Genomic DNA, 23489 nt, shown 5'->3' on the forward strand with positions numbered 1-23489 from the left:
GGAACAGCCGCCCTAGGTGAAACTCAGCCCAGCAGCCCCACCCCCACAATTAAGAGCTTGGAGCAACTCTGTCAGCCAGCAGAGCCACCAGCCCTGGCTCCACCCCTTACCTGCCATGTGACCTCCTGCAAGTGGCTTCTCTTCCCTGGGTCCCTGAAAATGGGAGTAATGATCTGATTGAGACTGCCTGGCTTTCCTCAGGTGTAGGTGGAAGATCCATGCCATTTTGGAGGGAAGAGTGCTTTGTGACTGAAAAGGAGTCCCCAGATGAACATGGTGATTTCAGTTACTGAGCATCTGCCTGGACTCCCCCACCCACACTACCAGGTTCCCTTAATATAGAAACTCCGAGAATATTCCACACCTTCCCTCCAGGAGGAGAGGATGCAAAAGGGGCTGGTGCTCCGGGTGTTTGTACCCATTACATTCTGGCCTGGTGGAGCCTTGGAGTTGGGGAGAAAAATGGGCAAGGAGTGAGAATGGGCTCTATTGATTTCTGGAGTGCGTTGGCATTGGGAGTTAAGGGGGAAACTAATGTACATGCCCCTCAACTACCACAAAACCAAGATACCTATACCTACCTTTACCTTCCCCTGGTACCCTAGAGTTCTGAGCACCTTGTGTTCACACACCCAGTCTCCCAGACAAACCCACACACACACCCCCACTTAGAAGTGAACACTCACTGCATTTCTGTAGACTGCCATGCAGTCACTTAGCTTCCCACACACACCAATACACACAGCATGCACTCACAAACTGAAACACACGCGTGCCCACAGCACTCCAGTACTCTCTGGCCAGAGAACATTTCATGAGCACATACAAAGCTTCCAGGGTCTGTAGAGTCCTGTTCCAGGCACATCAGAAAAGCACTGCAGTGCCCTGAAAAGTATTCTAGCCTTAGAAAGTCCACCTAGGTTTGAGTCCCGGGTCCGTCATTTTATTAGTAGTGTGACTTTAGGAGTTGCTTAACCTTTTTGAGCCTTTGTGCTCTCATCTTAAAATGCCAGTGACATCCAACTCAGGATTGTTAAGACTTAAATGAAATCATGTATGTATTCTTGAAACAGTGATACTTGATAAATGGCACTTGCTGTAATTACTAAGTTAGTGGGGGGTGAGGGTTCGTTTATTTTTTAAGGCAACTTGGGCTGGGAAGGAAGAGGGAGGCATAAAACACAAGGCAGTTACTTTCTTAGTCTTCCTAACAGGCTTTTCAGAGACTCCCTGGGACCAAGTGGAAGGCATAAACAACGCCAGCTCCCCTCCCCCCATCTAAGATCTGGTGCCTCTTGCCCTGCAGTTGAAATGTTGGAGGGAGGCAGCGATTGGTGGGCAAGGAAAAACTCTGTGAGTCACCCCGGGGGGGCTGGGAGACACTTGCTCCCAGAGTTGCAGTCACCGATTCTGGGTTTGTTGTTCTTTCTCTTTGTCTGCTTTCTTTTCTTCCCTGGAGACCCTCCACCCCAAAGGCAGAGCTTCAGTGTTGCCAGCAGAAGGGGTCCCCAGGGGCCCTCCATTAAGACGGAGGTGGGGCAGTGATGCCACGGCCGCACTTCGGCGCCGTGGGAGCCTCCCCAGAGCCCTGCTTCGCCCGTCCCCAGGCACTTCCAAAATCCAGGCGTCTGGGCTCCCTGCCCCTTCCTTCCTCTTCCCCGCTCCATTCCCTCGAACCCTCGGACCATCTAGGGCTGAACAGCCTGGCAGTGGCAGGAACCTGGACTGGAGGGCACCACCCTAGCAGCAGGGGATTTGGGCGACCTAAGAGGCCCCCGCCCACTCCTCCTCCCTCTGCCAATGGAAAAGCTCGCTGGAGGCACGGCATTCCCAGCCTGCCCTGCTCCGGAGTCAGAGGAGTGGGGCACTCTGGGAGTTATAGTCCTCACAGCTCTCAGGTGACTTCTGTGCAGAGATCATTGGAGACAGGTGAGGAAGTCGGAGGGGAGAGAGCTGTAGCTGCTGCCTAGGCAGGGAGAAAGGAATGACAGTAAGCAGCAGGGACTGGAGCCAGGCAAGTAACGCAGATCCAGAAGTCCTACCTTTTAACTGACTTCCCACTCTGAACCTGTTCTCAGACCCCTACTCTGGGGACAGAGTGGGCAGCTCGGAAACTAAACATCTTATTTTGAAGCCAATTGTATTGGGAAGATGATTAACAGAGTTGAAAACTCTAAGAATATGAAAACATGCCATTTTTCTATTAGGGACGAAAAGAGAAGCTTAGAGTGGGGTGCTGGCTTCTGACCCATCCTCCCTTGGCCTAGAGACCCCTCCCTTTATCCTTGGATCCTCAGGCCTAGGACCCTTCCTCATCTTTCCTCAGGCTCAGCTCAGCCCCCTGCCTGAGACAAGGAGAGACTGAGATGCATTTGGAGCGTGTATGCACGTGTGTCCATACGCACGTGTGTGCGTGCGTGTGTGTGTGTGTGTGTGTGTGTGTGTGTGTGTGTGTAGGGGTGGGTGATAGATATTAGGCTCACAGATAGCTTCCCGCTTAGAAAAACCACCCAGGCCGGATCTGGGCCAAGTTCCCCTGGCCCAGAGTGGGGCCACAGCCTGAGAGCCAGTGAAGGTAAATCTATGTGACTTAACCCTCCCTTTTCCAGGCCCTCCCTTATCTCTAGAGGCCAGAGCTTCCACCCCCCCAGGCATCCCGGTGATCTGCCCTCACTTCCCCCTCCCCACACCCACCCTGCCAGAGCTCTGAGAGGGACAGGGGCTGAGCCCAGCTGACCACTCTGCCCTCTGCCCTCTGCCCAGGAGGACCATGCGGCAGTAGCAGCCATGCTGCCCTTCCTGCTGGCCACACTGGGCACCACGGCCCTCAACAACAGCAACCCCAAGGACTATTGCTACAGCGCCCGCATCCGCAGCACCGTCCTGCAGGGCCTGCCCTTCGGGGGCGTCCCCACCGTCCTGGCTCTCGACTTCATGTGCTTCCTCGTGAGTGCCCACATGCCACCCACACCCTCGGCACCCACTCTCTGTACAGTTTGCTGACACCTGCAGCTCTAACTGCTCTCCCACCTGACCCCGACTCCCCAGGCTTAATTTCACTACAGGAGGTATCCCTGTCACACAGCCCAAGCCTAGCCTCTGACCATGCACCCAAGCCAGGGCCACCCCCTTCCAAAACAAGATTCTGGCCCCTCTCCCCCTGCTCTTCAGGCTAATCCAGTGGGCAGGTGACCTCTCCACCTGCCAACTACTTCCTCTTCCCTCAGGTATTGCTGTTCGTGTTCTCCATCCTCCGCAAGGTGGCCTGGGACTATGGGCGGCTGGCCTTGGTGACAGATGCAGACAGGTAAAGCTGAGAAACTCTTACCCACCCTTATACATGCACACACACTTGTTCCACACTCCTCAGGTATAAGAAAGAGCCAGCCCTCTGTCATCCCCCTTTGTCGGGGGATAAGGAGGGACCAGTCCCAGAGCAGGCATGGGGACCATGAGGTCCCCAGTTGGGCCTTTGTCCCTTACCAGTCCCCAGGCACCCTCCTGCACCACCCCCCCCCCCCCGGCTTAACTTTGTCTGTTCTCTGTCCCCAGGCTTCGGCGACAGGAGAGGGACCGAGTGGAACAGGAATAGTATGTGGGGCACCAGCCCCCTCATCCCCACTAAACAAGCTTTCTCTTTTCTTCTCTCATGCTTCTCTTCTCCTCTGGCCAAGTTGTTGGTTTCTCTTTGCAGTTTTCTCCTCTGCAGGCTCATTTTCAGATTAACGCAGGCGGTGTGCTTTGCAGAGCAGGGGGCTCCCTAACTTGTCTCTGTCTCGTTCCCCCACCGCTCCATCTGGCTCTCTGCCTGGGAGGAGCTCCTCCCCGTGCACCCGGCCGTCCCCGCCACGGCTGGTTGGAGTGCAGGGGCCACCCTCCTGGAAATTCACAGCACACTCACCCTGTTGGTCACAGAGACAAGATTGGGGGTCACCAGTGGCTTCCCTGACAGCTAGTTCTTCATGTTCCAGGGTTCCCTGCTCACTTCTTCTGGAGGCCTGGGAGGGGGGCTGCTCAAGGAGCCCCGAGTCCGGCCCTTTGTGTCACATCATGGTCTCTGTAGGATTGATGTTGGAGTTTCGGCAGCTGCTGGGGTCACGGAAGAGGGCGAGTAGGGCCCACCTGGGAGACTTCCCAAAACTCCCTGAGCCCCACCTTCTGGGGCCCTCCTAGTCCATCCTTTCCTCAGCTCCCATTGCTCTGTGCATAACACTGGCTTTGTCTGCTCTGAAACTGCAGGGCCAGGTCACACTCTCACTTATTCTCACTTTAGTCTCCAAGGGGCGATGATGAAGGTACTCTCTTCCCTTCCCCCACTGCCTGGGTCTATTCCCCCAGACGCCACTGAAGGGAAGAGGCAATTTGAGGGAGGCAGGGAGAGTGCACTTCCTCCTGCTTCAGCCACTGCGCTTTCTGTGCCTTGTCTAACCCCTGGAACTCTGCAGAGGGAGCCCACCACTTCTCCCCTGGCTCCCCAGGGGCTCAGACTCACCAGGCTTTCTCATCTCCCATCTCCTCACCCCCAGTGTGGCCTCAGCTATGCACGGGGACAGTCACGACCGGTATGAACGTCTCACGTCTGTCTCCAGCTCCGTCGACTTTGACCAAAGAGACAACGTGAGTGCCCTCCCCAGACTTCTTAGCCACCCCCTCCTCCTCAGGGTGTGTGGGCTGAGCATGCTCCAGCTTCCAGAGAGCAGAGTCGGGCACCTATGGAGTATGGCCTGCTCAGCAAGGCAGTGCTCCCCTAAGAGCCGCAGGAGAACCACCCAGACCCAGAACTCCTGGCTCTCCCCGATGTCAGCCTCCAGACTCGCATAAGCCTACTCCAAGATTTCAAACTCGTACCACAGGAGAGTTCTGTGCCCGCCTCTGTCGATTAATCCTAAGGACCCATTTTTCCTTAGACATGGTCTTAGAAGTAATCATGAGTTTTTCATACTGCCTAGCAAAGCATACAGAATCTTTGTGTTGCTCAGAGGTTGCAGGCTGGCAGCCCCTGGCTGGGCAGGTAGGGCCAGTTGACCTGCTTGTGGATTGGGGCTGAGCTGCAGTGGCCCCTGAAGATAAGGATTGTGCCTGGTGACTCACAGCAGTCCCCAGGCCCCTTTCACGTCACGCCCCGCACTCTGGCGCTACCCCCTGGCCCCCGTCATTCTGCCAGGGTAAGTGTCCTGGTCAGAACTCCAATCTTCAGGCCCCAGGATGGCTCTGGTCAGTCCAGCTCAAGCTGGGGGCCTGTCAGCTTCCTGAATTGGACTCATCCTGGTAAGTGGCTAAACAAAAATATTGCCCGTGCCAGCTGGAGGCGTCCGGATGGTCCCCAGACTCAGGTGATGTTGGCAGCAGGTGGCATAGTCCTGTGTCCTGGCCGGGTACCTCTCTCCCCCATCCTGTGTTGAGCCTGGGTCTTTACCTGGTAGGAAGGTGGGGGTGGGTTCTCCCTGCCATCCCTCCCCCACATTTCCCCTCCTCTGAGTGGGGCTTTGCCTGAAGACAGGCCTGGGGGCTCGCAGGTGGGAGCTTGTGGCTCATGGCGACCTGGGGTTTCGTCCGCTGAGGTGTGCTAGGAGATAAGTGTCAGGGTCTCAGGCAGTGTGGCTCAGGCCTCTGCTCTTGGCAGCCATGTTGCAAACTCTTCTTTTAGAGCCCCGAATCCCAGCCATCTGTGCCTTGGCCCGCACAACTGCAGGACCCAGCCCGATCCTGCCCTGTGTGGGCCCGTAGCCCTGGGCATAGGAGTGTGGACTTTAGCCTCGGTCCTTTTCTTCTCCGAAGGCTGACGCCTTCCCTGTCTCCCTCTCTGGGGTGAACTGTTTTCTGGGGTGAACTGAGGGGTTGTGGGAGCTGCACCAGGGTGAGCGGGACCTGAGGGGCAAGGGGAGCTTCAGGGCGGGAGGCTGGGGCCGCAGCTGACAGCCCTCTGTCCCCCCAGGGTTTCTGTTCCTGGCTGACAGCCATCTTCAGGATAAAGTAAGTGAATGGTCTTCAGGCTGTAAAGAAAGAAACAGAGAAACTTCAGAACCTGTCATCTCCCAACAAAATCCAAAGCCCAGCAGCTTGGAGGGCCTTAGGGCTCCTAGCCAGCCCAGCACCCTCCTCCCTCCCCACTCCAGGAGGCCAGGCCCTGGGGTCCTGGACTCTGCTGCCCCTGAGCTGGCTTCACTTGACCCCCACCCCTGCTGTGGTCTCCTAGTGCCCCGCTGCCTGAGAGGCCCTGCTCTATCCACAGCTCTCCCTGCCGCCCCGAGGGCAGGGGCTGGAGCCCCCGCCTCAGAGCGTCCATGCAGCCAGCGGGTAGGGGCAGCGGGCAGGCTGGGAGCAGCCAGCCAGCAGCAGACAAGAGCCAGTGTCCGGCAGGCAGAAGTCAGGAGGTCAAGCCAGAGTGCAGCAGGCAGGCAGTGAGCGCTGAGAGAGGCAGGAAGCTGGACAGGTCAGCACTGCCCCCGCACCCGGCCCCCAGAGCCCCCCCAAGTGTACCGTGTACTGTGTTGCACCAGCGCCCATAAGGTGCCGCTGCTTCCCAAACCTCCATCCAGCCTCCTGCTCCCGCTTCCCTTTTTCCATCTTTCTCTTTCCTCATTTCTCCTTCTCTCTGCAGTCTTCCTCCTCCTTTTACTCCTCCCTCTCACCTTCCTGTTCCCCTCTGCTATTCCTCTTCTCTCTATTCATCCCCTTTCCCTCCCTTTCTCCTGCATCTTTCTTTTCTCCTTCCCCCTCCCCTCCTTTTCCTCTCCCTTCCTAGAAGATGTGGGACTCAGAGACCCCATTTCTACCCCACACTGCTGCCCGATTGGCAGGGGCTGTGGTGGATGTGGGTAGGGGTAGGTAAGGGCAGGCAAGTCGTGGCCCCTCTGTGGCCCTGGTCCTCACCTGACTCCTTCGTCCGGCTGCACCGCAGGGACGACGAGATCCGGGACAAGTGCGGGGGTGATGCTGTGCACTACCTGTCCTTCCAGCGGCACATCATCGGGCTGCTGGTTGTCGTGGGCGTTCTCTCCGTAGGCATCGTGCTGCCTGTCAACTTCTCAGGGGACCTGCTGGGTCAGTGAGGGCCAGGGTGGTAGGGTGGAGAGAGGAGGGGCAAGAGGGGACAGGCCCTGACCCCACCATCGGCCTTTCCCTTTTCCCACCCCCAGAGAACAATGCCTACAGCTTTGGGAGAACCACCATTGCCAACTTGAAATCAGGGTAATTTTAAGGAGCTGGGCCCTAACAGAGGGGAGGAAAGGGGGAGCGTTCGGGGGACCGGCGGCTGAGGTTGAGGCTGTGGTGCCCCGAGAGCTGGGGTGGGAAACAGAAGAGGCAGAACCCTGTGTGGATCGCCAGGGATGACCAGATGAAGAAGAAGAGGGTGTGGCCTTGCGCTGGCACGGCTGACTAGGGGCCGGAGGCAGGTGATGTAGCCAGTGGGTAGGGCATGAAGAGGTGACCTCTGGGGCATTTCAAAGACTGTTGGAATGGAACAGTCTTTGGGTCTAGGGGATGTGGGGTGTGGGGCCCACCCTGTGGGTTGTCAGTTCTGGAAGACTGGTGGCAGCAGAGGGGCCCCATACGTCAGGAGGTTGGGGGCGTCTGAGTGTGTTCCTAGCCCCTGAGGCTTCCATACCCTCTGCTCTGCCCAGGAACAACCTGCTATGGCTGCACACCTCCTTCGCCTTCCTGTACCTGCTGCTCACCGTCTACAGCATGCGCAGACACACATCCAAGATGCGCTACAAGGAGGACGACCTGGTGAGTGCGGCAGAGCCCTGTCTGCCCTGTGCCCAGCCCTTTCCCTCCCCCCCCAGGCCCCTGTTGCCTTGGCTCTGAGGTATGCCAGCCCCAGAGTCAGGCCAGCTGGGTTTGAATCCTGGCTCAATGGCTCAGGAGCTCCCATACTCTAAGTCTGTCGCCTCCTCAAGCCTTGGTTTCTTCTTCTGACAAACGTTGCAACAGTGCCTCTCCCGAGGTTGGAGGGAAGGTGGAGTAAGGCGACACGTGGAAAGCCCCCGTGCTGTGCCTGGCACTAGGGAGGTAGCTGTGGTTGGTGATGTGGCGGCAAAATTCCCTATGGTAGCGGATAAAGTAAAACTTACCCACTACACTAGTGGTGAATGCCCACACTCCATGCCAGCCGCTGCTCTGGGTCTTCCCCCACTCTCCTCCCCCAACTCCTCGAGGGGCCAGGGGCCAGATGGCTCTTTCGTTAGGCTCACTGCCTGATTACTATCAGAAATTCACCACGGCCTCTGCCACCCCTGTCTGCTCCTCTCTGCTCCCCCATTCCCCACCCCCTCCCTACATCTTCTGGCCCCTCTCACTTGCCTCTCACTCCAGGTGAAGCGGACTCTCTTTATTAACGGAATCTCCAAATACGCAGAGTCAGAAAAGATCAAGAAGCATTTTGAGTGAGTAGCCACGCCTACCCTCCCCTACCCCCCACAACCTCAGGCCCTGCAGACCCTTCTTTGCCTTTCAGCTCCCAAGACCCCCCTCACATGCCTCTCACTCCTCTCACTCGGAGGTCTGGGCCATAGTGAGGGTGGAGGTTAGGCTAAAGAATCCTCTGACTCTAGGGCAGCCCAACACTTGGGCTGGGCGATAGGCATCTCTAGGAACACAAGAGAAATGCTTGGAATACTTGAGAAGTGAGTCCACTCTCCCACACAGTGCCCCCCTCCCTGCCCAACCCCCACTGCCTTCTCCAGCTCGAACTGGTTCATGGGTTGTTGCCCAAGGGTCCATAGTGTATGGCTTCTTCAAAGTGATATGTGACATTCTGGAGTTTGTGCGTGGACTGGCGGGGAGAAGCTCCTTGACTCCCAGTGGGCCATCAGGAAGCCCTGGAGCACCTGGTCCGTGACCCCTCAGGTTCTTTTCAACTCAAGACGTCTGTCTCCATGGGAAGGGGTCCCAGGCGGCCAGAGCAGTCCGTGAACAGGGTTGGGGCCCTAGCATACACTCATCTGTCCATCCAGCAGACTTTCTCAGGCACTAAGGCCTAAGTCCCTGTGGTGGGCCTTGGGACTATACAAATGAGTAAAAGGCTATCAAACTCTCAGGGGTTCACAGTACAGAGGTCAGCTTTAGCAGCCAGTCCAGGGTGCGATCAAAGATGGGGTCAGTCTGTGGTCAGAATTAGGAGTTGGCCAGTGGTCTTGATAAGAGACACATACGGTCCGAGTCATGGCGTCTCCAGTCAGGATCGGGATTCAGTGAGATCTGGATTCGCTGCCAACTGGCCGGGACCAGAGGTCAGGTGCTGCCCCGGATCAGGACAGCATCGGGAGTCGGCACCTGGTCAGGGTCAGATTCCACACCTCCGTGTTGCAGGAAAATGACGGGTTTGCGATCAGCATCGGTAGATAAACACCCGGCTCATTCAGCAGGCATTTATTAGTCACCATCTACGCACCAGGCAGAAATAAGTGAGAGAGGCCCTGCCCTCATACAAGTCACAGATCAACAGCGACTCAAACTCAGGCAGTCTGAGAGAACAATTTGAGGTCCTGTCTGGAGCTCAAGCTGTGATCAGCATTAGGGGCAGTGTGGGATTAAGGATGGTGTATGCTCAGAATTAGGTGACACCGTAATATTACTGTCCAGTTAGAATCAGCTGTTAGCTTGCACCGACCAGTCTCCTGGTCACGAGCGTCCATTGCGCTGCCCCGCGGCTGCACTGGAGTCAGAGCGGGGAAGTAACAGTCAGTGGAAAAGAAAAAGCCCCTGCCCTCATCTTCTCACGTTCGAGTGGGCCGAGGAGGACAGTAAACACGTGAACTAGTGACAGGCACCGTGTGGAGCAGGGTAGGTGCTGAGAAGAAAACCAAAGCAGGAAGAAGGGCAGAGCGAAGGAGTCAGGAAGGGTGTGTGGACGGCGGGCCGGGGTGGGGTTTCGGACAGGGTCACCATTTAGCAGAGACATGCATGCTCGGGGGGAGTGAACCCCACTAGCCAAGCCTTCCTTCATGCAGCACACCTTTGTTATGCACCTACTGTGTGCGTCACACCAGGGAGACAAGGAAGAACCAGACATGGTGGCTATCTGTGGGGAGCGCACAGTCCAAGTTGTCTTTCAGAGACCGGTCTTCTGTGGCTCTGTTTAGGAAGTGGTCTGTGATTACAGTAAAATTGGTAGTTAGCCTATAAGCAGGGATGGGGGACTGTTCCCAATGGGAGTTTTGGGGATCACTGGAATGAATATTATGGAATAGCCATTTCATTGATCAAATCATTCGGCACATACATGTTTATTAAGCACCTACTATGTGCACGCTGTGGGCCCAGTTGTGGGAATATGGTAAAATACAAGAGGCAGCCTTGTCATCACGGAGCTCCGGGGCTAGCTGACCGCATTTGGCAAGGCTTGTGGTCCAGGCCTGGATTGGAGTCTATCTGTGGGACTATCTGGATTGGAGGACTGACCCAGCAGAGTTAGGGAATGTCCTGAGTGCAAAGTCAGGGAGCCTGTGTGCTGGGGGTTAAGGGACTAGAGATCAGCTGAGTGAGAATGAGGGCTCACCCTGCCGCAGGGTGGTGAGGCCCTTCCAAAGAGGATCCCTACAGTGGTTTGAAAACAACATCTTCCCAGAAAAGGTCTGGGAAGTGCTTTTCAGGAAGCCCATCAGGTTTCAGTTTCCAAATTTCCATGGTTTTGTGCAGTTTATCTTGTTACTTTAATGTAGTATCTAATGCATCTTTAACACTTAGTGGTGCTTCATAATTTTTTTTTAAGATTTTATCTTTAGAGAGGGGAAGGGAAGGAGAGAAACCTCAATGTGTGGTTGCCTCTCAAGCGCCCCCTACTGGGGAACCTGGCCCATAACCCAGGCATATGCCCTGCCTGGGAATCAAACCAGTGACCCTTTGGTTCTCAGGCCAGTGCTCAATCCACTGCATTTTTTTTTTAATGGGGCTCAGCCTACATTAGGGATTAAGATCAAGGAGCAGGGTGTGATCAGAATGTAAAAGGAACTGCTCCCACACTCCGTAGGTATCCCTCGAGCCCTGCCAGGGACCAGGTACTGGGAGTCAGGAATGGCCTCTCTGGTCAGTCTCAAGTCAAGGTTGGGGTCTATCTTCAGTCAGGGTTAGAGGGTCAGTCTTTGGACTGAGTTATGGATCAGTTTGGGTCAGAGTAAAGGATCAGTCTCTGGGGTTAGAGTTCAATATCAGGTCAGGGTTCAAGATCAATCTCTGGTTGGTCTTGGGGCAGAGATGATTCTGTAGACTGTGGCTTGGTTAGGGTCAGTTCATAGTCAAGGCTAAGTGTTAGCCTGTACCCAGATCTCCTGGGAACAAGGTAAAGGAACAACTCATGAGCAAAAACAGGTTCTCCTCACTTAAAGCTCACAGCCTTGGACGAGAATCAGACCACAGCTGTGGCCGCCCTGGCACCACGCAGTGTGCACTCATGTCCTGGGCCATCCGCCCACGCTGTGCTCACACGGCCCCCCCGCCTCTGCGTGCACACTGCCTCCGCTCAGATAAGCTCGAGGAGGAATTTCAATGTTTTATTCTTGAGGAACTCTCATTTTTATAGATGAAGAATGAGGGAGCTTGAATTGGGGGGTGGTATCTTGAAGGTGATGGGGTCACGCATGGAAGTTGGGGGCAGGGGGAGGGTCCCCGCAGAAGATGATGGTGGACTGTATTTCAGGGAGGCCTACCCCAACTGCACGGTTCTGGAAGCCCGCCCATGTTACAACGTGGCTCGTCTTATGTTCCTCGATGCAGAGAGGTAATGGGGACAGGGACTGGAGGTGGGGGGCGACACCTGAGGGCCCCCTGCCCATTGTGGAGGGCGTCATGGCTGCCAAACAGGAGGCTGGCTCCCTTTCTGGGTGTTCCCAAGGGCATTTGACTTTAATTTGGCCCCTGGAGTGCTTATCAGTTCAGCTCTGCAGAGAGCAGGGCCTGGAGGTTAGAGCTGTCACAGAAGTAAAGGGGCTTACCATCCCCACCTCATCTGAGGACAGACCCTTCTTCAACTGCAGTATAGGAAATTGAGGCCAGGCTGTAGGAAGAATTTCTGGTCTTCAAGGGATGGGTGGGGAGACCCTGGGGCCCTGGAATGGGGACATATTTGAACCACGCATCCTAAACAAACCCAAGAGCAAGATGCCCCGGAGCTTGGGGAGCGAACGAATGACCCCTGGGCTGGCCTCCCCACTGGCCCTCCCAGCCAGGCAGTACGTGACTGGGCGCTTGGCTTCCACAGGAAGAAGGCTGAGCGGGGAAAGCAGTACTTCACAAACCTCCAAAGCAAAGAGAATGTCCCCACTATGATCAACCCCAAGCCCTGTGGTCACCTCTGCTGCTGTGTGGTTCGAGGCTGTGAGCAGGTACGAGGTGGGCTGGCCAAGGGGCGTGCCCGGCCTCCACGCACACCTCAGGGCCCCAGAGCTCCTGATGGCATGGGGAGGAGTTGGAAGGTCCTGAGGAGACAGGTCGCAGCAGAGACGGATGTTCTCCGTGGCACATGTCCCCCACCCTGTCGGTGCACACAGGCATACACACACACACACACACACACACACACACACACACACAGAGGCCCTGCACATAAGCACCCAAAGGCAAGCTGACTCCCAGAGGAGTTAAGGCTGGAGCTGGAGCCGGGGCCAGGCACAGGGTGCAGCCCCTCTCTCAGTGGCTCTCCGCCTGCTGTCCCTGCAGCCCTTGAAGCCCCGTTCCCACGGTTGGGTTGTCCCCTGCCCCTACACTGACCAAAGTTTCAAACCCTGAATCAGAAGAGGTCGGCCAAAAGGACAGCATTGTGCTGTATGTACTGGCTCTGTGGCTTTAGGCAAGTTTTTTGATGGTTCTGTGCCTCCATTTCCTCATCTGTAAGATGGGGTTAATTGTGCCTACGTCATAGGTTTGCTATGAGAGACAGAGCTGAAAGCAGCGCTTGGCCTGTAGGAAGGTCCGGGTGAGTGCGGCTGGTCCGCGGGCACTGGCCCAGCTCTCTGCCCAGAACCTGCTTCGTCCTCCTTGCAGGTGGAGGCCATCGAGTACTACACGAAGCTGGAGCAGAAGCTGAAGGAGGACTACAAGCGGGAGAAGGAGAAGGTGAACGAGAAGCCTCTTGGCATGGCCTTTGTCACCTTCCACAATGAGACCATCACCGCCATGTGAGCCTCCCTCTGGCCTGCCCACCCCGGCCCCAGCCCCCGTGACTAGTCCGGGGCTCCCAGGTCCCTGCACTCATGGCCAGCGGTCGGCAGTCGGGTCCCCGTCGACTGGTGTTGCGATAACTGGTGTCCATCCCCACAGTATCCTGAAGGATTTCAACGTGTGTAAATGCCAGGGCTGCACCTGCCGTGGGGAGCCACGCTCCTCGTCCTGCAGCGAGTCCCTGCACATTTCCAACTGGACCGTGTCCTACGCCCCAGACCCCCAGAACATCTATTGGTGAGCAAAGGGCAGGCTTCGTGGGCCTGGCTGGGCTCCGGTGGGTAGGAGGGGAGGGTCCTAGGTGCCACCAGTAGGGCATCTAGTCCCTGGAATGACTGCCTCCTCGGCCTTCCCAGGGAGCACCTCTCCATACGAGGCTTCATCTGGTGGCTGCGCTGCCTAGTCATCAATGTCGTCCTCTTCATCCTCCTCTTCTTCCTCACCACCCCGGCCATCATCATTACCACCATGGACAAGTTCAACGTCACCAAGCCCGTGGAGTACCTCAACGTGAGTCCATATCCCACTGCAACCCTGCCCCACCAAAAAGCTCCCACGCAACTGTGGGCTGCAGATCCCACTGTGTTCTTCCCGTGGGTTCCTGGCCACTTTCCCCCAGGAGAGGCCACCTTCTCAGGTGCAAACACCAAGAGAGACCCCAGGAAAGAGAGCCCAGGCCCAGTACTAACTGACCATGTGACCTCGGATAGTTCCCTTCTCATTCCTCATTCTCCCCAGCAGAAGAAGGGAAGGTTCAGACTAGGTACTGGGCTTCCAAACTTAAAGCCTTTATCAAAAGGAGTCTTACCTGAAACCCGGTGTGGAAAAGCAAGGCTGCACAGATGGCAGTAAGGTAGGGGGGCCACTTCACCTGGTCTCCCTTCACCCCTCCTGCCACTCAGTTCAAAGGAAGGTAGTTTGAAAATCACTTAATGATAATAGCACAATAGATAAGATGTAGAATTTCTGGGTTCAAATCCCCACGCCTCTACTTACTAGCTGGGTAATCTAGTAAGCCTCAGTTTGTTCATCTGTGAAATGGGATAATGTTGTGAGGAATACATGTCATGTACATGATCAATGCTTGGCACATAGTAGGGACCAACAAATGGCTAACTAACATGTTTCACCCTGGGGTTGTAAATATGGCCCTGGCCCCCACCCTCAACCCTTAGCCTCCAGATGCCCTGGACTTCTAACCTAGGGGTCTGAAGGCCGTGGGGCCGTGGAGCCGTGGAGCCGTGGAGCCCAGGGCTCAGTGGGGGAGGGGCAGGCAAGCAAAGCAAGCTGGGCCTACTGGACTGCCCTCACCTGACTCATCCCCGCCCCGTATCCCACCACAGAACCCCATCATCACCCAGTTCTTCCCCACCCTGCTGCTGTGGTGCTTCTCAGCCCTGCTCCCTACCATCGTCTACTACTCTGCCTTCTTTGAAGCCCACTGGACGCGGTGAGATACCTCCACATACATGGTGCCTTGCTTTGGCGCCCCAGAAGTACACCCATGCCATTGGGCAGCCCTTTGCCATCTCGGCTCCCTGCCCTGGGAGTCCTAGAGCTGGCAGGAAAGGCATGGTGTCAGCATCCTCACGTTGAGAAGCAACCCCCTTCCCAGGGGACCCTCCTGGGACACTGTATTGGCTGGAGAATAGCACGGGGGCTGGCCCGCCTGACCTCTGCCCCTGCACCCCTGCCCTAGCTCCGGAGAGAACAGGACCACCATGCACAAGTGCTACACCTTCCTCATCTTCATGGTGCTGCTCCTGCCCTCGCTGGGACTGAGCAGGTGGGTTCAAAGAGAAGGGATGGGAGCTGGGGTCGGGGTGGGGAGTCTCGGGATGGGGAGACGGGGCAGTTCAGGCTCCCGGGTCCCCTACCAAGCCAAGTGCCTTCTTGGCGGGGACTCCCGTCCCTATTCCAGCCCCCACCACCCTTCTCCTCCTCTCCAGCCTGGACCTCTTCTTCCGCTGGCTCTTTGACAAGAAATTCTTGGCTGAGGCAGCTATTCGGTTTGAGTGAGTGACCAGGGCCCCCAGGGAAGGAGACTGCATGGAGGGTGGGTATGTCTGAGAGGCACTTTCTTCCCCGTGGATGGGCGCAGTACAGCTCCCTGCCCCTGCGGTGGGGAGGGAGAGGGGCTTGCCCCACGGGCTGGCAGGGTCATCCCAGGGGGCTCACAGGGTGTCTCAGGTGCATACCTGGGGGTTTCCCTGGGGCTGTGTTGGGGCTCACTCCCAGGTCACCCTGAAGGTGCATTTGAGGCCCCCACACAGGGGGTTTCTGTGAGGGTTCTGGGATGAACTCCAGGAGTCTGGAGGCTTGGATCTTGGTCATGCTGTGGGAGTGACCTGGGGGTTCCTAGAGGTATCCCTGAGGGTCTCTGGAGCCCACATTGTTGAGGTCTGTGGGGGACTCTGGAGCACTTACAGAGCATGAGTTCAGGGCACACCTGTCAACTGTCAGGCTCCTGTTCAGGGCTGTGACTGCTTCTTTCTGAGACCCCTTCTCTGGGGAACCCTGTGAGGGTGTCTTAGGGCGCACATACCATAGCCATAATGTGGGTGCAAGCTCCAGGGGTCTTGCTCTGGGCCATCTGTAGTAACCTTGGGCTCACACTTACAGTCACGAGCATCCTGGGCCCTTCGCTCTGAAGATCTCCAGGGGAGGGTCTCTGGAGCTTGTGTTCTAGAGGTGACTTTGGGTTAAGACCTAAAGCAGAGAGCCTTCTTGGAGTTCCTGGGGCTCACACCCTCAGGAATGTTTGGGGGTTTCAAAGGGTTGTCTGTGGAGATCTAGGGCAGATGCCCTGAATACTGCTGGCCGTAGGGGTCTCGAGCACTCTCTCCATGGGTCCTTATGGGACACAAGTTCTTAGGGCGCCTCTGAGCTCACTCTCAGGTCGTGTGCACGAACTCTGAGGTCGTGTGCACGAACAGTGAGGGTGTGGGAGGTGTCAACACTCTGGGGTGACTGGGGCTCCCAGATGCCCAAGGGTGGGCTGGGGACAAATGGCTGTTCACAAGGCACGTTGGGGATGAAAGTGTGGTGCCTGTCATGCTGGTAGCGGGTGGGCAGCCACCCAAGGGTACAGTGCTGGAGCACCTGGTGCCCGTAGGTGCGTGTTCCTGCCCGACAACGGCGCCTTCTTCGTGAACTACGTCATTGCCTCAGCCTTTATCGGCAACGCCATGGACCTGCTGCGCATTCCGGGCCTGCTCATGTACATGATCCGGCTCTGCCTGGCGCGCTCGGCCGCGGAAAGGCGCAACGTGAAGCGGGTAACGGCCTCGGAGCCGCCTCGGTTCGCACAGCGCCCCCTGGTGGGCCCAACCAGGAACAGCAGCAGCGTGCTAGGGTGTGGGGCTTGTGGGTGCTGAGATAGCGCAGCTCTGTGGCCCTGGGCTATCCCCTTCCCATCTGGGCCTCAGTTTTCCCATATGTACAGCGATGGGTCGACACAGATTACCCTGAAGGCCCTGGCCAGCTCTGACAGTCTAGAGTTCTGTGATGGGAGTTGGAGGAGATCCAGGTCCCAACACATAGGGTCCCCGGGCCCTAACCCCACACGAGGGCTCTGCGCGTCCCATTCCCAAGCCCACCTCTCTGCTGGCCCCTGACCCCTTGAAGGCTCCACCCCCCATGCCCTGTCACTACCCACCCTGACCTCCTTCTCAGCCACAGCTCCTCTCTCTGCCTGCTTTGCCCTGCCCTACCCTGGACATGGGGTTCCTTTTCCCTACTGCTTCTTCCCTGGCCCTTCTCCTTTCCCACCTGCCCTGTGCCCCTCCAGTCCGCCCCTCCTCTCCCTGAGCCACCCTCCTGCCCATCTCCCCCCCAGCATCAGGCCTACGAGTTCCAGTTTGGCGCAGCCTACGCCTGGATGATGTGCGTCTTCACGGTGGTCATGACCTACAGTATCACCTGCCCCATCATCGTGCCCTTCGGTAGGCACCGCCGCGCCGGGACCTGGGCCCTGCTCGGGGGGACCCGGGGCCTTGCCCGCTCCACTCTAGTAAGGCAGGCCACCCTGAGTGGACAGGGCCCCGGCTGGGAGACCGGCCCCTTGGGCCTCCCGCCCGGTTCCTGGCTCAGTCTGGGACCCGGCCTGGGGGGAGGAGGGGAAAGCCGTCTCTGCTCAAGCTGGATCCACCTGCTGTGCTGGACCCCTGGGCACAGTCATCCCAACACGACCATACTCGCCCACACCAAAGCTTTCACTCAACCGTATATACTGGGACACATGCCACATACCCTCTAAGGTGCTCACACACACACACACGCCCACACGGGGTCCGTGCACACATTTGTACACAGCCCTGTACACTCGGGAGAGATGCTCGGGCCCCAGGGTGGGGAAGGGCCCGTGCCACTCATGGAGGTGCCCGCTGCCCGGCCGAGCAGCGCAGTTAGGGAAGTCCCTCTTCCTCCGAAATTTAGCATCTCTCTTCAACTAGTGCCCCCACTGGTGGCCCCTGCTTTCCCCTCGATAACACCCTAGCCCCTTAACCACCCTCCCTGGTTGCTGAAGGCTCCAAACTCCCAAACTAACCTTGTTTTCCTCCAGAAGTTCCATTCCCTCAGTCTCCTGGAAAGTAGAACTTACCACCTAATTTATGCTCATCTGTTTAGGGACAGGGGGAGGAAAAAACTGTGGATGATAACAGGATGCTTGTTGATCCAAATGAATGGATTTCTAATAGTAGAATTGCTACTGAGGGGCTGCAGATCGAGGGGTTGAAGCAGAGGAAGCGGAGGTCTGGTCCTGCCGGGGGCTTGGGGCACTATCCTGTGTGGGGCTGGGGCAGGAGAAGGGAGGCCAGCCCTTCAGCAGCCTTGGAAGGACCAGGACAGCCTGTGCTGGACACGCAGTGGGCTGTCGGCACTGGTTCCAAGGTCAGGGCCCATGTGGCTTCTCCCAGGGCTCATGTACATGCTGCTGAAGCACCTGGTAGACAGGTACAATCTCTACTACGCCTACCTGCCGGCCAAGCTGGACAAGAAGATCCACTCGGGGGCTGTGAACCAGGTGGTGGCCGCACCCATCCTCTGCCTCTTCTGGCTGCTCTTCTTCTCCACCATGCGCACGGGTGAGGGCCCCTCCCCTCGGGGAGCTGGGGTGGGTGGGGGCAGAGGGGCCTCCCTCCAGAGTCAAGGCAGAGCAGGCCCCAGGAAGGGCCATGATAGCGAGAGGCTGCAGGCAAGGGGCCCGGGAGAGGCTGCAGCACGTGGGAGCACGGGACTACATTCAGACGGTAGCGAAATGGGGTTGAGGCCCCTGGGAGGGGGGCCCAGGGGAGAGGTAGCAGCCTCATTCTTTGCTCCCCCCTAACAGGGTTCCTAGCCCCCACGTCCATGTTCACGTTCGTCGTCCTGGTCATCACCATTGTCATCTGTCTCTGCCACGTCTGCTTCGGACACTTCAAATACCTCAGTGCCCACAACTACAAGGTGTGGGGCGAGGGGGGCAGGGGATGGCGGAATCTCAAGGGTGTGTAGGGGGTGAGGGGATGGATGGTGGGGAGCTGAGGGCAGGGGCAGTGGGTGCCAAAAGAGTGTGAGGCCATGACTGCGGCTGAGGGAGGGGGCATTCCTGCCAACCCCTGACTCATTCTGGGCCCCTCAAGATTGAGCACACCGAGACAGATGCCGTGGACTCCAGGAGCAACGGACGGCCCCCTACTGCTGCCGCTGTCCCCAAATCTGCGGTAAGTGCCCCACTCCTGCAGCCAAGTGTGGACTCAGCCTCTGAGACTCAGCCCCAAAGCCGGGTATCCCATTATCCTCCAGAAAGGAAAGCCTGTCCCCTGTCCCGCTGCTGTGGGGAACAGGGCAGGGAGAGACCTGGCTTCACAGGGCTGCCCGCCTCCCCTGGGCAGAGGATACGCGCCTTCCCCTGTAGGCCCTGCGACTCCCCGTCACCGCCCCACCCACCCACAAGGGGCAGCCACCCACCCACGTGCCTCATTCTTTTCCCCCTTCAGAAATACATCGCTCAGGTGCTGCAGGACTCCGAGGGGGACGGGGACGGGGATGGGGGTCCTGGAAGCTCTGGGGACGAGCCCCCATCAACCTCGTCCCAAGATGAGGAGCTGCTGATGCCACCCGATGGCCTCACAGACACAGACTTCCAGTCGTGCGAGGACAGCCTCATAGAGAATGAGATTCACCAGTAAGGGGAGGGAGGGGCCCTGGAGGCCACGCCCTGCCCCCCCACCCCACCCCCACGGACACTAAAAAAATGAAACACTAATAATTTATTAGATCTAAAGCTCCTTCCTCCCCCATCCCTTGCTTTCATTAAGGTATTTAAACCTGGGGGTTTTGCTGCTCTCCCCCATCACAGAGTGGGAGAGGAGACCCCGACCTCAGTGAGGAGCGCCCCGAGCCGGTCCCGGGGCAGAGGGGTGTGGACACAGTTCCCCAAGATCAGTGCCCCCCCAGGCTAGTAGTGTGGTCAGGAAAGGGTTAATGAGAGCCAAGATGGGTACCTGGTGCCATGGCTGGAGACCTGGGGGGGCGTGCAGGTGGATCAGGGCAGTCCCCGGTTCCTTCCTCCCCCAAGGACCCCTGGGACCTGGCGCTCCAGGGAAGTGGAGCCTCCAGCCCCTCAGGGCTGCATGGGGGCGGGGGGTGCTGAGTGGGAGGAAGAGTCAGGCCCGAGCCAGGGGGGGCTACCTTGGGTGGGGGGTGGGCATAGCTGACACTGGAAAATGGGTTTTTGCACTGGTTTTTTTTTTTCTTTATTTCCTTTAAAATAAAAATGGAAAGAAAAGCTCTGAGGCAGGTGTCTGGTTTATGCCTCTGCCCTGGACACCTGGCGGGGGTCCTGCCACCATTCTGTGGGGCTGGAGAAGCTGTCTGGAGTCCCCACGTGACCCTGGGCCAGACCCTCCAGGAGGACCTCAGGGCAGGGCCTGCGGGGATGGTGCTGCCCCTCTCCCTGCACCAGCCAGCTCTGCCTCCACCCCCTGCCCCGAGGCAGTTGTGGGGCCACGCAGACTGAGGGACAGGGACACAGGCCAACATTCTGAATCCTGAGAGCCACACAAATAAAACAGACTCAGTGGAGAGGGGCCATGAAAAGCCACACGTTCTACACTGGTCCCAGAAGGCTTCCTGGAGGAGGGAGGCCCCAGGACAGCCGCTTCCAGGAAGGGGCTCAGCACCTGTTCTGGAGGGGAAGGGGCAAGAAAATGAGGCCACTGTAGTCAGCCAAATTCTGTCATTTGCTGTCGACATTACTACATTTTATCAAGTGATACGTGTCTGGGACTATGCTAAATGGCTGTCACATGCTCCCGAGCGTTTCCGCAGAGAGCTTGCTTGAGTGGGGGCAGGTGTGCCATGAGGTTACACAAGACGTGTCGAGTGCTCACTGGGCCCAGCGCCAGGCACATGATACACACCCGGTAAACATCAACCATTATTCATACTATGATCATTAATAGCACCTACACAGTAGGTGTGGTTTTGCTCTTTTTGTGGATGAGGACACAGTCCCAGGGAGAGTTTGGGCTTTGCCCAAGGCGGCTGGCCTGGGAGCAGTCTCACTGGTCCTGCCGAGCATCTCTGCGCTGGCCCCAGCACATCGTCCCTCACCCCTCAGGAGTGTCCAGAGCCCTCCTCAAAAAGCCCCCCCCCCATCAAGTTGTCTTCATCCTCTAAGACCCAGCTCAAACCCACCTTCTCTAAGAAGCTCCCTGTGACCGTGCAGCCTCCCTCCAGAGTCCCACAGGGCCTCCCCCCGTAGCACACACGGGGGAGCACACTGCAGCAGGAGCCAGGAGAGCAGGCCCTGGCTCTGGTCCCTCACGAACTCACCGTGTGACCCCACTGGAGCCAACTCTCCTCCCTGGACCTGTTCCCTCATAGATATACTCTGGAGGTGTGGCCAGGTAACCCCTAAATCCCTGGAACGTCCTCTCATCTACCCACCACCTACCAGCAGGATCACCCCCCCCTCCAAAAAAAAAGTGAGTTAAGGAACTCCCAGTGGGGAGAAGAGAGCTCAGAGAGGGGGAGACAGGTGTCATAAAGGCCTGGACACGGTCTGGGAACAACAAACAGTGGGGACAGCAAATGAGGTAAAAAGCCCGATGACAATTGCCCAGGTGCCAGTGAGGGGTGGGAAGCTCACAGTGCCTGTGGGGAGAGGTGCCCCTGCACAGCAAACAGCTCAGAAGGCCAGTGTTTGCTGCTGGCTGGGGGTGGGGGGGTGGGGGGCAATACAGCTGAGGTGAAGGCTGGGTGGTCCTGGCCTCTGCCTTCACAAGTAGATCAGATCAAGTCCCAAGGCTGCAGGAGCCACTGACCAAGGGTGGGGGACCAGGGTCAGGCTTTAAGAAGCAGCCAGGAGTCCTGTCTGGTGTGGCTCAGCTAGTTGGGCATAATCCAGCAAAGCAAAGGGTCGCCGGTTCGATCCCCAGTCAGGGGCACATGCCTGGGTTGTGGGTTCAGTCCCGGATCACGGTGCATACAGGAAGCAACCAACTGATGTTTCTCACATCGATGTTTCTCTCCCTCGCCCCCTCTCTCTAAAAATAAGTAAATAAAACATTTCGGGGAAGAGAAAAAAAATAAACAGGACTGATTTGAACCAAGCACCCCGGCTCATGGAGACATCACTGTCACTTGCGTGGCAGGCCCCACCGTCTACCTGGTGCATGGCCTGGGCAGACCTCAGCCTGGGCCTCTGGTCAGCCTGGACCTCTTGGTTCCTCACTGCCCACATGACCCCCTTCCCTCAAGGGAGGGTCTCCCGTAACTCAGGTCCTTCTAGAAAGACCTGAGTTGAAAGCCAAGTTCAAGTGTTTTCAGATGTGAAATTCCAGGTGGTGCCCAAGCAGCAGATAGAGCAAAGGTCCCCAGAGAGCCCTGCCCCAGGGCGGGATGGAGGAGAACGCCGGCTCTCGCCCACACCTGCTCCAGGCACCTCTTCATGGGCAGAACCCAGGTCAAGAGGTGGAATCACAACACAGATATTTGGCAAACATTCCCTGAGCGGGGACTGAGCGCCCAGCTCCGTGCTGGGTGCTGCAGAGGAGCGGAGGGGCGCAGTGGTGGGATCACTGAAGGAAGACGGAGGCCACAGGGGGCCCCAAAGTCCACCTCACTCCCTCTCTTTACAACTGGGGCCAGCAGAAGATCTTGGATAGGAGATGAGACTTGAGGTTCAAATCCTGGCTCAGCCACTTACCAGGTGTCTCATACCTCTCAAAAAGAAGGACCCTTTATACACAAAGCACGCCTGACACCAAATGTATGGGCACGTTTCCCACACCGGCCAATTCTCCAACTCTCCAGGCACCAGCAGGGTGTCCAGTTCAATCCTGACACTGTCAACCCGAGGACAGCATCAGATCCAGTGGGCTGAGGGCTCAGTCCCACCAGCCTGACCTCACTTCACACAAATCACAAGTCCTGTACTCTGCCTGACCGGCTATGAACAGAGCTTCCCACAATCCCCTCCTCAAGTTCAGTCATTTGCTACAATGCCTCACAGAACTCAGGGACACACTTACCTACACTTAACCTACATAAGGGTGTGATAAAGGGTGCAGGTGACGAGCCAGACGAAGTGCAGAGGCGAGGTCCAGCAGGGACTGCAGAGCTTCTGTCCCTGTGGAGCCGGGACGCCCCACCCTCCCAGCACACGGTGTGTCTCCAACCCAGAAGCTCTCTGCACCTGACATTTTAGGGCTTTTCATGGAGGTTTCACCATGGAAGCATGATAGATTTCTCTTTTTACTCCTTTGATTTCATGTCTTTTACTCTTCCAAGGAAAATATTGGCCCTGACCAGTGCGGCCCAGTGGGTTGGGCATCGTTCTGCAAACTGAAAGGTCACTAGTTTGATTCCCGGTCAGGGCACATGCCCGGGTCATGTGCCAGGTCCCCGGTTGGGGGCGTGCAAGAGGCAACCAACTGATGCTTCTCTCCCTCCTTTCCCCTCTCTCTAAAAATAAATAAATAACATCTTTAAAATAAAACAGAAAGAAACTATTGGTTCCTGGTGACAAGAGCATTGTAACTTACCGTATTCTACACCAGTTGTCCCCCTTGTCCACGGGGAATGTGTTCCCAGACCCCAGTGAGTCGATGCCTGAAACTGCAGATGGTACTGAACCCTATGTATTCTGGTTTTTCCTATACACTATAAAGGTCAATTTATAAATTAGGCACAGTAAAAACTTAACAACAATAACTGAAAATAAAATAGAACAAGTAACAATATACTGTAATAAAAGTTATGTAAATGTAACCCTGGCTGGGTTGCTCAGTTGGTTGGAGCATCATCATGTACATTTTGGGTTCAATTCCCAGTCAGGG

General features: G+C 57.0%; 1 protein-coding gene across 5 annotated transcripts in view; it reads left to right on the forward strand.

Moving 5' to 3' along the window:
* Positions 1–19933, forward strand: part of TMEM63B (transmembrane protein 63B) — a 23635-nt gene extending 3702 nt beyond the window's left edge. For 2 of the 5 annotated variants that reach the window (XM_045842638.1, XM_045842637.1), the window contains exons 2-24: positions 2764–2946; positions 3228–3307; positions 3553–3591; positions 4527–4617; positions 5936–5973; positions 6902–7044; positions 7140–7191; positions 7626–7734; positions 8320–8390; positions 11642–11722; positions 12203–12326; positions 12985–13118; positions 13261–13398; positions 13518–13671; positions 14505–14611; positions 14861–14947; positions 15111–15176; positions 16277–16439; positions 17000–17105; positions 18081–18248; positions 18494–18609; positions 18786–18866; positions 19143–19933. In XM_045842638.1, coding sequence (XP_045698594.1) covers positions 2788–2946; positions 3228–3307; positions 3553–3591; positions 4527–4617; positions 5936–5973; positions 6902–7044; positions 7140–7191; positions 7626–7734; positions 8320–8390; positions 11642–11722; positions 12203–12326; positions 12985–13118; positions 13261–13398; positions 13518–13671; positions 14505–14611; positions 14861–14947; positions 15111–15176; positions 16277–16439; positions 17000–17105; positions 18081–18248; positions 18494–18609; positions 18786–18866; positions 19143–19334 — 2499 coding nt within the window. In that variant the 5' untranslated portion in view covers positions 2764–2787 and the 3' untranslated portion in view covers positions 19335–19933. Of the gene's footprint in view, positions 1–235; positions 277–1214; positions 1354–2763; positions 2947–3227; positions 3308–3552; positions 3592–4526; positions 4618–5935; positions 5974–6901; positions 7045–7139; positions 7192–7625; positions 7735–8319; positions 8391–11641; positions 11723–12202; positions 12327–12984; positions 13119–13260; positions 13399–13517; positions 13672–14504; positions 14612–14860; positions 14948–15110; positions 15177–16276; positions 16440–16999; positions 17106–18080; positions 18249–18493; positions 18610–18785; positions 18867–19142 lie in introns of those variants that run through there. The other 3 variants (XM_045842635.1, XM_045842634.1, XM_045842636.1) reach the window with 3 other exon arrangements.
* The last annotated feature ends 3556 nt before the right edge of the window (positions 19934–23489 follow it).

The sequence above is a fragment of the Phyllostomus hastatus genome, unplaced genomic scaffold (genome assembly GCF_019186645.2).
Source record: "Phyllostomus hastatus isolate PE091 unplaced genomic scaffold, TTU_PhHast_1.1 phas_contig_40, whole genome shotgun sequence".
Lineage (NCBI taxonomy): Eukaryota > Metazoa > Chordata > Mammalia > Chiroptera > Phyllostomidae > Phyllostomus > Phyllostomus hastatus.